At 44.0% G+C, this 12,011-nt stretch overlaps 1 protein-coding gene across 2 annotated transcripts in view; it reads left to right on the forward strand.

Moving 5' to 3' along the window:
• Positions 1–12,011, forward strand: part of ITGA9 (integrin subunit alpha 9) — a 364,186-nt gene that overhangs the window by 292,405 nt on the left and 59,770 nt on the right. For both annotated transcript variants that reach the window (XM_019984744.2, XM_070777085.1), the window contains one exon: positions 1,640–1,747. In XM_019984744.2, coding sequence (XP_019840303.2) covers positions 1,640–1,747 — 108 coding nt within the window. The remainder of the gene's footprint in view (positions 1–1,639; positions 1,748–12,011) is intronic.

Here is a 12,011-nt window from a genome sequence, read left to right on the forward strand (position 1 = left end):
TTCACCTGCAAAAAGAAACTCCATGCCTGTTAGCAGTCACTCCTTATATTAGTCTCCTATTGCTGCTATAACAAATTACTACAGACTTTGTGCCAAGTTTATTTTATCTTACAATTTTGGAGGACAGAAGTCTGCAAGGGTTTCACTGGTCTATAAAAGCAAGGTGTCAGCAGGGCTGTGTTCCTTTCTGGGGAAGAATCTGTTTCTTTCTTCTGTGGTGATTCTCCTCCTTTTGGAAGCTGCTGCATTCTTTGGCTCATGGCCCCCTTCATCTTCAAAGCCAGCAGTGACTGGTTGCATCTTTTTGACAGTACATTTCCCTGTTTCTGACTCTGTCTCCCACTTCCCTATATAAGGACCCTTGTCATTACATTGCACCCACCTGGATAATCCAAGATCATCTCTTGATTTTAAAGTCAGCTTCTTAGCAACCTGAAATCCCCCTGGCCATGTAATATAACATACAGTTTCCACGGATTAGGACAGGGACATCTTTGAGAAGCCATTCTTCCTCCTGCCACACTCCTCATTCCTCCTACGCCCCAGCCCTAGCAGCCACTAATCTACTGTCTGTCTTTATACATGTGCCCATCTTTTTTACTCTCCTTCATCTTCCACTTCTTCCTTGAGTTTCATGTCAGTCTCTGCTCCATCTCCTTTCTCTCATGGGTCTTTTAGTGGCTGCCATCTTTTCTCTCACTTCTCAAGAGATGATGGGCTGCTGGAGACAAAAAATGGGGAGGACTGTGTGTGGGATGAGAGGGGTAAAGATTGTAGGACCAAATGCTGCGACAGAAAAGATGTGCACAGATGTCATCCAACAGTATTCATAAGTGGTAAGATGAAAGTTACGGAGAAACCAAATCAGCTAGATAGTGTAGTAAAAAAGAGCCCTTTCTGTAAGTGAGATCATTTGGTTTGGGGATAACCCACTCTGTCTTTGAGAGTCTCAGTTACCTCCAACTATAAAAGGAACGGAGTTGGACCAGATCAGTGGTTCTCAAAGTATGTTTTCTGGGCCAGCAACATCAGCATCTCCTGAGAACTTTAGAAAGGCAAGACTTCCCTGGCCGTCCAGTGGTTAGGACTCTGAGCTTCTAACTGCCAGGGGCCCGGGTTTGATCCCTGATTGGGGAACTAAGATCCCACATGCCATGTGGCATGGCCAAAATAAAAAAGATATTCAAACCCTTCAGCCCCCACCCCACCCTAACCAGAAACTCTGGGTGTGACCTTACTCCAGTCTAGGTTTTAAGAAAACCATTTGATTATTCTGATATGTGTTAAAAGTTTGAGAACTACTAATCTAGATTATTTCTAAACTCCCACCCGTGTAACAGTCTATGAGTAAATTTCCAGGTCAAAATAAGTATAATTGTTAGCAGCAGAAGATAAGAAAATGCTAACAGGGGGAATAAGGTAACTTGAAAGTTTGTGGGGTTTTAATGCACATTAGAAAGATTTCTATGTCATTGAAATCTCCCGTCATTTGATATTTCATTTCAAGTCATGACCTTCTAGATCCTAAACCCTAGTATCTCTGCGTATCACTTCAAAGGATTTTAGAATATATAATGTAGACATGAAATGAAGATCTCTATTTCTATTAAACCATGCCGTGTGTGTCTCACACCCACAGATCTATAACACTGGGCCAAGCACCCTTCCTGGGTCATCTGTCAGCATGTCCTTCCCCAATCGACTGTCACCTGGTGGAGCAGAGATGTTTCACGTGCAGGAGATGGTGGTGAGTTCTCATTTGTTTTCACGCTTGCTTTGAGACTTGAGCCAGCCCATTCACGTTTTGTGTTCAACCCAAGAGCCCAGAAAGGTCAACTCATTCTAACCTATGGAAACATACCTGGAAAAGCTGGGAAACCTGCAAGTTCTGAACTTCTACATTGAGAAGATTGGTTCATACCATGAGAAGACCTCTTTGGGGATGGCCAAGGGCTGTTTATGAACCTGACTTCTGGGATGGACTTTACCGGCTCCTGGAACCTCCACACTTGTTTGCAGTCTTGTATGTATCTGAATGTGTGTTTCTAAGGGGAAGATTCACCAGCACTCATAAAGATTCTCGTAGGGCCACTGATGCCTGGAGGGTGAAGGATTCATGCATAAGACATAAGTGTAGGTGGAAACTCAAGTTCATATGCAGAATATGCAATTCTGCTTGATCCTAAGTCAACTGTAGATGATTTTTGTCTCAACAATGATCATTCCTCCCACTTCCTTGGTTTCTAGGACATCACATTTCACTTGGTGTCTCTCTTCTCACTGGCTTTCTCCTCATCTTCCCCGTTCCTACAGGGCCCAAGGGCCTTTTTTCCCTACACTCAGTCTCATAAATCTCCCCAGGACCCCTGGTTTTGTATTCAGTCTGTGCTGATGACACTAGTTGTTTTTCTCCAGCCCACATATCTCCCATGAATCAGAGACTTTGATAGTTAGCTACCTTCAGGCCATCCCTACCTGGGTGCCTAACAGGAATCTGTCTTAACCAAACTGAACTCTCAGTGGTACCCCTCCAAACCTGCTTCCCTCCATGACCTTCTGCATGTCACAAATGGCTGCTCAATCCTTCCAGTGGCGTGGGTCACCCTTAACCCCTTTTCCCACACTTCAGATCTGAGCCATCACCAAACCTGATGTTTCTACCTTCCCCCCAAATCACAGTGTTACAATTTTTGACCCCTCTACCATCAGCACCCTGGTCCAAGGCACTGTCATCTGTCACCTGGTTTATTGCAGTGGCCTCTTCACTTAGGTCACTTCCCCTGGCCAGCCCCGCTGCTGTCTGTCTGTGCCCCAGCAGCAGAGCTGGGCTTCCAAAATGTAAGTCAGGTCACGTTACTCCTCTGCTCAAAACCCTCCGATAGCTCGCCTATGCTCCACATTCTTCCAGCACCTCAGCCAGCTTCACATTCTGTCTCTTGCCCTCTCTGGCCTCTCCCCTCTTCCTCCTCTCTCTTCCCCAGTCATCCTGCCTCCACGCTGGTCCTAGAGCATAGAAGACGCTCTCCCACCTCCTGAATTTTGCACGGATCTTCTGCTACCCAGCGTACCCTTCCCCAGAGAGTCACATGACCTCTGCCCTCACCTCCTTCTCGTACTTGCTCAAATATCACATCCTTGGAGAGGCCCTCCCTGACCAACCTGTGTCCCAGAACCTCTCACCCACCCTTCCACCATCACCCTCATCACCAGCTGGCACACCATATATTTCCATATTTGACCAGTTTATCTTCCTCCTGGCCCCTACAGTATAAGGACAGGACTTTTATCTGCTCGCTACTCTTATCTCTAGGGACTCCAATACACAATACTTAGAGTATAATATGTGTTGAGTAAATATTTGATATTTGTGGACTGAAAAAAGTTCATGCTATAAAACATCATTTACTCTTTCCACATGAATTCAGGAAAAGTTTCATGCTGATAAAAAATCACCTCAGTGCTCCTAAGAGTCTGGAGCGGCTGGACGAGAGGGTGACCCCTTGTGGGAAGGAGGGAGCATGATGCTCGGGAGAGTCACTGCACAGGGAGAGGGCATGTGGTCCACATTGAGGGCGTTGTTGAATCATTGCTCTTACATGGGAATGTGAGGGCCAGCTAGCCAGAAAGATGGATGGTCTCTCTGTGGACAGCTTGAAAGTGGGGCAGCAAGGCCCATGGCGTGTGACACACCTGAGCCCACAGGAGGCCCATGATGTGATAGAGATGACGGTTCCCACATTGCTGTCCTCTTGGGTCACGTGGGCTGAAACCCTGGGCCACAGGAAATGCTGAATGCAGGATAGGTGCCCCTCCTGGCCTGCCTGCTCAGCCATCTCCACCCCTCACAGTTTTCCACTCCTGCTCCATGAAGTGCCTGTGCCTTGGAGCACCGCTGAAACAGTAGAAGAAGAGTCCCAGTGTCTTGCACCTACTGCAACCATGGTGTGAACTTAGCATGAGGTTCCCACTGCCCACGTGCTCCTGTCTGCTCCCTGACATGCTGTTTACCTCTCCAACCACTCCACCTTTCCCCATGTCTGGGGGATACTCTCCTCACAGAGCATTGCTGTGAGCTGTTCATATGAACATCAGTAAAGCTGTAGAGAACATTGCTCCCTCGTGGACGAAATTATTTATTGAAAGAAACAGGAAATGTAATTCACTGTGATTCTGAAAGTATCTCAGAACCAAGTACATACCCTTTTCTCTCTTTTTTTTTTTAAGAATTTTCCCTCTTTTAGAATTTGTGTATTTATTATTTTTGTCTATACTGGGTCTTCATTGCTGCATGGGCTTTTCTTTAGTTGTGCTGAATGGAGGCCACTCTCTGATTGCAATGCGCAGGCTTCTCATTGTGGTGACTTCTCTTGTTGCAGAGCGTGGACTCTAGGGCACGGGCTTCAGTACCTGCGACTCCCAGGCTCTAGAGCACAGGCTCAGTAGATGTGGCACTTGGGTTTAGTTGCTCTGTGGCATGTGGAATCTTCCTGGATCAGGGATTGAACCCTTATCTCCTGCATTGGCAGGCAGATTCTTTACCACTGAGCCACCAGGGAAGCCCCGTTTTTCTCTTTACTAATCATCTGACCAAACAAGAGCTACTCCAATTTGGAAGCATTTATAAATAGCTGGCTTGGCAGCAAGGCATGAGAAGTGGTTTTTCTGAAGATTTGCAGAACTGCCTGACTGATCATCCCACTGAATGGGCTCTCAAAAACCCCAAGTCCTATGAGCTCCCTGCATTCTGTTCTCTGAGTTCTCAGAAGTAGACGCTTTCGATTTTCAAAACCGTACTGAGAATTTTCAGAAGTATGTAGCAGAATTCTCAAGGACAGCCAAGCCATTGGTTGGATACATCAGCCTGTGTTCAGAGGCCCATGATATTTGTGTGGTGTGGAAAATCAGGCTCGCCAGCAGATCTCACTAAGCAAGTAGTGAAGCACTGTGTTCGCATGGATAGTCATTACTGGAGACCAGTGTGATGATGAGAGTAGAAAACGTAAAAGCTGGTGCATGATGGATGCAGTGAAGAGACAGGAGTCCCAAGTACTGTTTCAGAGGCCACTGGGCAGCACACTTTCTGCCGTAAAACCTAAAGGGCCAAGAACAAGGGCATCCTGCAGCTCAGCCAGCTTCCCAGCCTTGGCCCTGCCCCTGCTCAGCAGAGCCCAGAATGAGCCCACTGGAGTAGGTGAGGTTCACGCAGCTCATGATGCCCTCCACTCTGGCCCTGCAGGACTTTGGATAGAGCAGGCTTCTCATTCTGGGAATTTGGGTGGCTTGGTACAAGTCAGACTCACTCCTATTAGGAGAAACCAGTACTTGTTTCCTGTGTTCTCCAAGAAGTACCCCTAAGGCCTGGGGGCATTCCCTCCAGATCCCACCCTCAGCCACCAGCCGTCCCTAGCCTTGGACAGGCCCCTGGGCAGCCAGGAGCCAGTTACCTCTTCAGCCAACTGAAGCCCAGGGACAGACAGCTGGCATTGAGGGAGGGTGTATCTGCCGTCCCTCCCCACACTGCAGGGGACCCTCAGATTGTTTCTCTCCCTTCAGCAGCACGCTTGGTATCCATCTTCCTGCTGAGGGTGGGCATGCTGGCTGACCCCAAGGGCCTGGGCTATCACCCCACCTATGGCCCTGTCTGGGACACAGTTTCCTTTTTTCAAAATTTTATGTATTTATTTTATTTTGGCTGTTCTGGGTCTTTGTTGCTGCGTGGACTTTTCTCTAGTTGTGGTGAGCAGGGCTACCCTTCCTTGTGGGGCCTGGGCTTCTCATTTCAGTGGCTTCTCTTGTGTGCAGAGCAGGGGCTCTCGGGCGCAGGGCTTCAGTATCTGTGGCTCCTGGGCTCTAGAGCATGGGCTCAGTAGTTGTGATGCTCAGGCTTAGTTGCTCCACGGCATATGGGATCTTCCTGGATCAGGGATCGAACCCTTGTCTCCTTCCTTGGTGGGTGGATTCTTTACCAGCCTGGGACACAGTTTTCTAACTATTGGTTCAGAATTCATTTGGAAGTGTCTGGGGTTTCTGGACAGGACAGAACTGCCTCTAGGTTTCACCATAGAGTCTTTTGTTCTCCCAAAGGATTCTTGAGGTCCAGATGGCTGTGAATGGAAAATGACTTTTGGAGAATGCTTGTGTGGGAAAGATTTGTATAAGGATCGCAGTGAAGTGGGACCCCTTCATACACCCACCCAAGCCATGGTTCCTGATCTTCTTTTCTTGGAGCAATTGTCCTGAGCCCCTCCACCTTGCTTGCATTTTATTTAGAAACTGCCTTGGTGGTGGTCTGAGGAATGACTTGGCATTTCCACTGCCTCCCACCCACTGGGGTTGTGCCAAGTCCTGTGGGGATCCTGACTCCCCACACCATAGCCAAAGCATAGGCAGGGCACTGTGACCATGGAGACCATCAGGAGTCCAAGTGGGAAGGACCATGAAAATAATAGAGTGAGAAAGGGGAAGAATGACGGTCCATCTGAACTAAAAATCATGGCAAGTGCTGAATCATTCTTGATGTATTCTGCAAACACTGGCAGAGAAAGCACCAATGATGTGCCAGGCTCTGATAAGAGGAATAAATCTCACAACACAGGTGGAAATTCAGTCTAGCAGAAGACAGATCTATGAAATACAGTTGCAGCTCTCTGTACCAAATGCAGTCATGGAGGCATGGCCAGACCCAGGGATGTCCAGAGGTACAGAGCCCACCATGGAGAGGGGACAGAACGTGCGTCACAAAACAGGCTTTTGGAGCCAGGGCTTAGGGGATGTGTAGGTGCTCACCAGGAGAGCATGTGGGACAAGAACATTGCAGACAGAGGCAGTGTCAGCGTGTGAAGGAGTACAGTGGAGGTGGCACCCGGTTCTCCATGCTCTCTGCCCACCTCTTATGTGCATGTGTGCTAAGTCACTTCAGTCGTGTCCACCTCTTTGAAATGCTATGGACCACGGCCCACCAGGCTCCTCTGTCCATGGGATTCTCCAGGCAAGAGCAATGGAGTGGGTTGCTGTGCCCTCCTCCAGGGGATCTTCCTGACTCGGGGGTTGAACTTGAGTCTCTTATGGCTCCTGCATTGGTAGGCAGGCTCTTTACCACTAGTGCCACCTGGGAAGCCCACCCACCTCTTATACATACACCCGAAGGTTACTGCTCTCTACGTCTTCTGTGGGGCATACAGCAGATGGCTGTCTTGGCAGTGTGACAGTGAGTACTAAACCCTGGCATTTCCTGTGACAGTTGGCGAGGTTCTAAGGGGCATCACTCCTTCTAGGATGCATCGTGTGTATGTGCTCGTGTGCCCACCCCGGGCTGCTGCCGGGGGCAGTGGTTTCTGGGCCCGACTGCCCATGTGAGGCAAGCCATAGGCAGTCACTCCTGCAAGAAGGTTCCTGTGGAGACGGAGGACACAGCTGCTCTCACACAGCTAGATGGGACCTGGCCTGGAGAATGTAACAGCCTCTCCTTGTTGTGGGCCTCCTGCAAGGATGAGCCTTTTAGCAGAGCCCCTGAGTACAGGCCTAAGACAAGGCCAAGGTGGCACATGTGCCACAAGCTTTATGGCTCATGAAGGCAAGACCATTGGAACTTGAGTGGAATCCTGCTCCAAAGTTAAATTTATTCACGTGGCACGAAGGTTCAAGGGAAGGGATAGGAGGTTGTCTCAGGACTCAAACATCAAGTTGTTGAAGTTGAAAACCTGTCTATGAGCAACTTTATAACCCTGGAGGAGAAGGCTTTAGCATTTGGCTCTTAATATGTAGGAAGAAAAATGTCATAAATGATGGCTTGCAGAGTGCAAAGGTGGAACTTTATTCCTTATTTATTTATTCCTTATCTTAGTAAATTATAACCACCCTTCCAATGCATGTACACCAGACAAGGCTGCCCATGATCTAATTTTTGCCAAAATGAGTCAGTTGATACCAGAACTTTAATTGTTTTGTGATGAGGATGTCCATATCCCTCTGAAGAAAAGATACACCTGATATATCACTGACCATACAGTAGCTTAAATTTAGAAATGGAGGACTGAATTGTTTTCCCCCAGGATGATCTGAGGAAAACATACCTGCTTAATGACAGTGGTGTGAGACCATCAAATCTATCACATTTAATCAAAGGCTGAAGAGTAAAAAAAATTTCTGAATAACTGATGAAAGATGAACTCAACTTACTGCTGTCCCGAGGCTTTAGTAGTATTTTTATGTGCTTTTAAATTTAATCTACACAGCAGCTCCATAAGGTAAGGTCATTATCCCAAGTTAAGAAACCAAGATTCAAAGATTTGCCCAACATTGCACAGCTAGTAAGTAACACAGCTGGATTTGTAGCCAGGTCTACCTGACTTCAAACCTCATGTGCTTCCCCCTATACTATTCTGTACCTCTCCTGGGAGTACTGCCCACTACCCAGTCACCACAGGCAGACTCAATCAACAGAAAAGACAGAAGATGAGCAGACCACCAAGAATCACCCACTTAATGAGCAGCAGACATGCAGATGACACCACCTTTATTGAAGAAAGCAAAGAAGAACTAAAGAGCCTCTTGTTAAAAGTAAAAGAGGAGAGTGAAAAAGTGGGCTTAAAACTTAACATTCAGAAAACTGAGATCATGGCATCCAGTCCTATCACTTCATGGCAAATAGATGGGGAAACAGTGGAAACAGTGAGAGACTTTATTTTGGGGGTCTCCAAAATCACTGTAGATGGTGACTGCAGCCATGAAATTAAAATATGCTTGCTCCTTAGAAGAAAAACTTTGACCAATCTAGACAGCATATTGAAAAGCAGAGACACTACTTTGCCAACAAAGGTCCGTCTAGTCAAAGCTATGGTTTTTCCAATAGTCATGTATGGATGTGAGAGTTGGACTATAAAGAAAGCTGAGCACTGAAGAGTTGATGCTTTTGAACTGTGGTGTTGGAGAAGACTCTTGAGAGTCCCTTAGACTGCAAGGAGATCAAACCAGTCAATCCTAAAGGAAATCAGTCCTAAATATTCATTGGAAGGACTGATGCTGAAGCTGAAACTCCAATACTCTGGCCACCTGATGCGAAGAACTGACTCGTTTGAAAAGACCCTGATGCTGGGAAAGACTGAAGGTGGGAGGAGAAGAGGAAAACAGAGGATGAGGTGGTTGGACGGCATCACCGACTCGATGGACATGAGTTTGAGCAAGCTCCAGGAGTCAGTGATGGACAGGGGAGCCTGGCATGCTGCTGTCCATGGTTTTGCAAGGAGCTGGACATGAAACCAACTCTCAGTGACTGAACTGAAATGAACAGAATGAGCAGCATTCACCCCAGGACAGTGAGTGAGCCACCAACTGCTATCAAAAAAAGAACTAACACCAGAAGGTGTATTAACTAGGCAGACAGATTAAGATTTTACAATGAGCAAGATTGATGCTTTCAGAGAGATACAAAAGACAGTATTCCCATGAAATAGAGTAAGCTAGAGTTTTGTAAATTTAAAATTTTGACCATTCAAATAAAACCCTCAGTATATGAGCTGCGTAGTAGAATGGGTATAAAAGAATAAAGTGGTGGATCGGAAACTTGAATGATTTCAAGAATGTAGTACAAAAGGGACCGAAAAAAAGCCCTTTAAGCTTTTTAAACTACCTAGTATGAAGATCCAAATGCTCTCTATATGAGAGTGAGGAGGCTGGAAAGATGGAAGCGAAAACAAGCAAAGATTCTTTGTCTTGTTTGGGGAAAAGTTTGTGTACCAGTTAGCTCAAGACTTTGATAGAAATAAAGCTTAAATGTGCAAAAAAAAGTTTTATCTTTTTTAAAATCAGTTTATTTATTTTAATTGGAGGCTAATTACTTTACAACAGTGTGGTGGTTTTTGCCATACATTGACATGAATAATTTTAATGGCAACTTAGAAGAATAAAAACAATGTGGGACATCCAAACCACTAAAGAATAAGAAGCATTTAGAAGGAAAGAATTCATGAATAAGAAGGCAAAGGAAAAAATTTTATATGTTTATATATGTATATATATATATACATATGAGATGGCAAGAATAAATCCAAACATATCAATAATCAGAATAACTGAGAATGAATTAAATGCCCTAGTGAAATTCAGAGACTCCCAGATTGGTATTTTTTAAACCCAAGCATAAGTTACTTATAAGAGACACACTTTTTAAAATGACTGTAAGGCATCCAAATAAAGATAAGGCAAATACTAACAAAAAGAAAGCAAATATAACAATAGTAATAGCTAACAAAATAGAATTGAAGCAAAAACAATATTAAATGGCCAAAAAAATGTATTTTAGAATGATTAAAAATACAGTCCAATGAGAATTTGTAATTTAAGTGAATTTTTACATAACCAGTCACACAGCTATAGAAAACATGTAGTTTTGTTTCTCCTGATGGAAAAACAAGGAGACATTTACACATTCACAGTTACTTCAGGAAAATTTATTACCGTTTCCTCAAAAAATCATATGTTTGACTAATGCAGCTAACAATTGTGATCTCTTAGAGAGAGAAAGACCAAGACAAAATGAGTCATAATGTCTGGGTTTCATTAGTACTTGCTTGCTTACCAGCTTTTTTGGTAACCTTGAGGAAAGCCCCTAAATTCTCCAAGCTTATTTTCCTCCTCTGTGAATAGACTATCTACCTCTCATGGTGAGGATGGGACAAGTTAACATACTTGGAGCACTTAGTAAAGTTCCTAGTACATAAATAAGGGAATGCATGTCTTTTCAAACATATGTGAACATTCACAAATTACCCATGTATTACACCACAAAAACAAATCCCAATAGAATTTCTAAAGTCAAAGTAATAGAAGCCACATACTCAGACCACAATGCAATAAACTTGGAAGTTAACCACAAAAGTTTAGCCCAGCAGCCAACCAAAAACAGAACTACTTGGGAATTTTTAAACACCATCCTAATTAACTTCTTAGATAAAAAAAGAAATCATAGAGGAAGGGATAAACATATTAGAAATGAAAGACAGTGAAAGCTTGTTCGTATCAAAACTCATGGATGTAGACAAAACCCACACAGAAGAAAATGTTACTATTTACATGTAGAAAACAGGAAAGACTGAAAATAAATGACCTATAATTGATGATAAGAGCTAGAAAAAGGACAATAAAATAATTTCACTTCTAAGCAAGAAAAATGAAGATACTGTTGAAGATAAAGTGAAAGTCACAAAATGGCAGGGGGAGTATCATACATCAATAAAACTGAAAGCTGGGGATTTTTTTGTCAAATAAAATAGACAGACCTACAGCAAATTTGATCAAGAAAGGAAAAAGAGTAATAAGGCCAAAAAACAACCAACCCTAGAGATGATAAAAGAACTACACTCACATGAAGAAGATTTTTAAATTATTCAAAATATAATTTCCACAAATATAAAAACTCTAAAAGAAGTATATGAGGTAAAATAATATAGCTAGACCAATTACCTTAGAAAAAAATGGGAAAGTAGTATATAGATGTTAAATTATGTTGTACACCTGAAACTTATATAATTAAAGACAAATGAAACATAGCTGAAGACCTGTGCCCTAAAAAAGCACCAGACCCAGATAGCTGCATAAGTAAGTTCTACCAAGCCTTCAAGGAACAGGTAATTCCTATGTTATATAAGCTGTTCCAGAGAGTAGAAGATAAAGGAACAGCCTGTTCTAGAAAACTAATATAACCCTGATTCAGAAACCAGAAATGAAGAATGGGCACTCACACAAAAAAGGAAACCACAAGCCAAACTCACTTTGAAAACAGATACAAAAATTCTAAATAAGTGTTTCCGAATCAATTCCCTTTAGAAGAATATATCCTGAATAAAGTAGGACATAATCCAGGAACGCTGAGTTGATTCTCCATGAAGAACTGATGAGCATTATTCACTCTTAATAGTAAAGGGAGTAAAGGTGGTACAGCCAGATGATTATCTTGATGAGGGCTTCTAAAAAGTCACAAATTAAATACATCATCCACTTGTTAGGTTTTTTTG

This window comes from Bos indicus, chromosome 22, assembly GCF_029378745.1.
Source record: "Bos indicus isolate NIAB-ARS_2022 breed Sahiwal x Tharparkar chromosome 22, NIAB-ARS_B.indTharparkar_mat_pri_1.0, whole genome shotgun sequence".
Taxonomy (NCBI): domain Eukaryota; kingdom Metazoa; phylum Chordata; class Mammalia; order Artiodactyla; family Bovidae; genus Bos; species Bos indicus.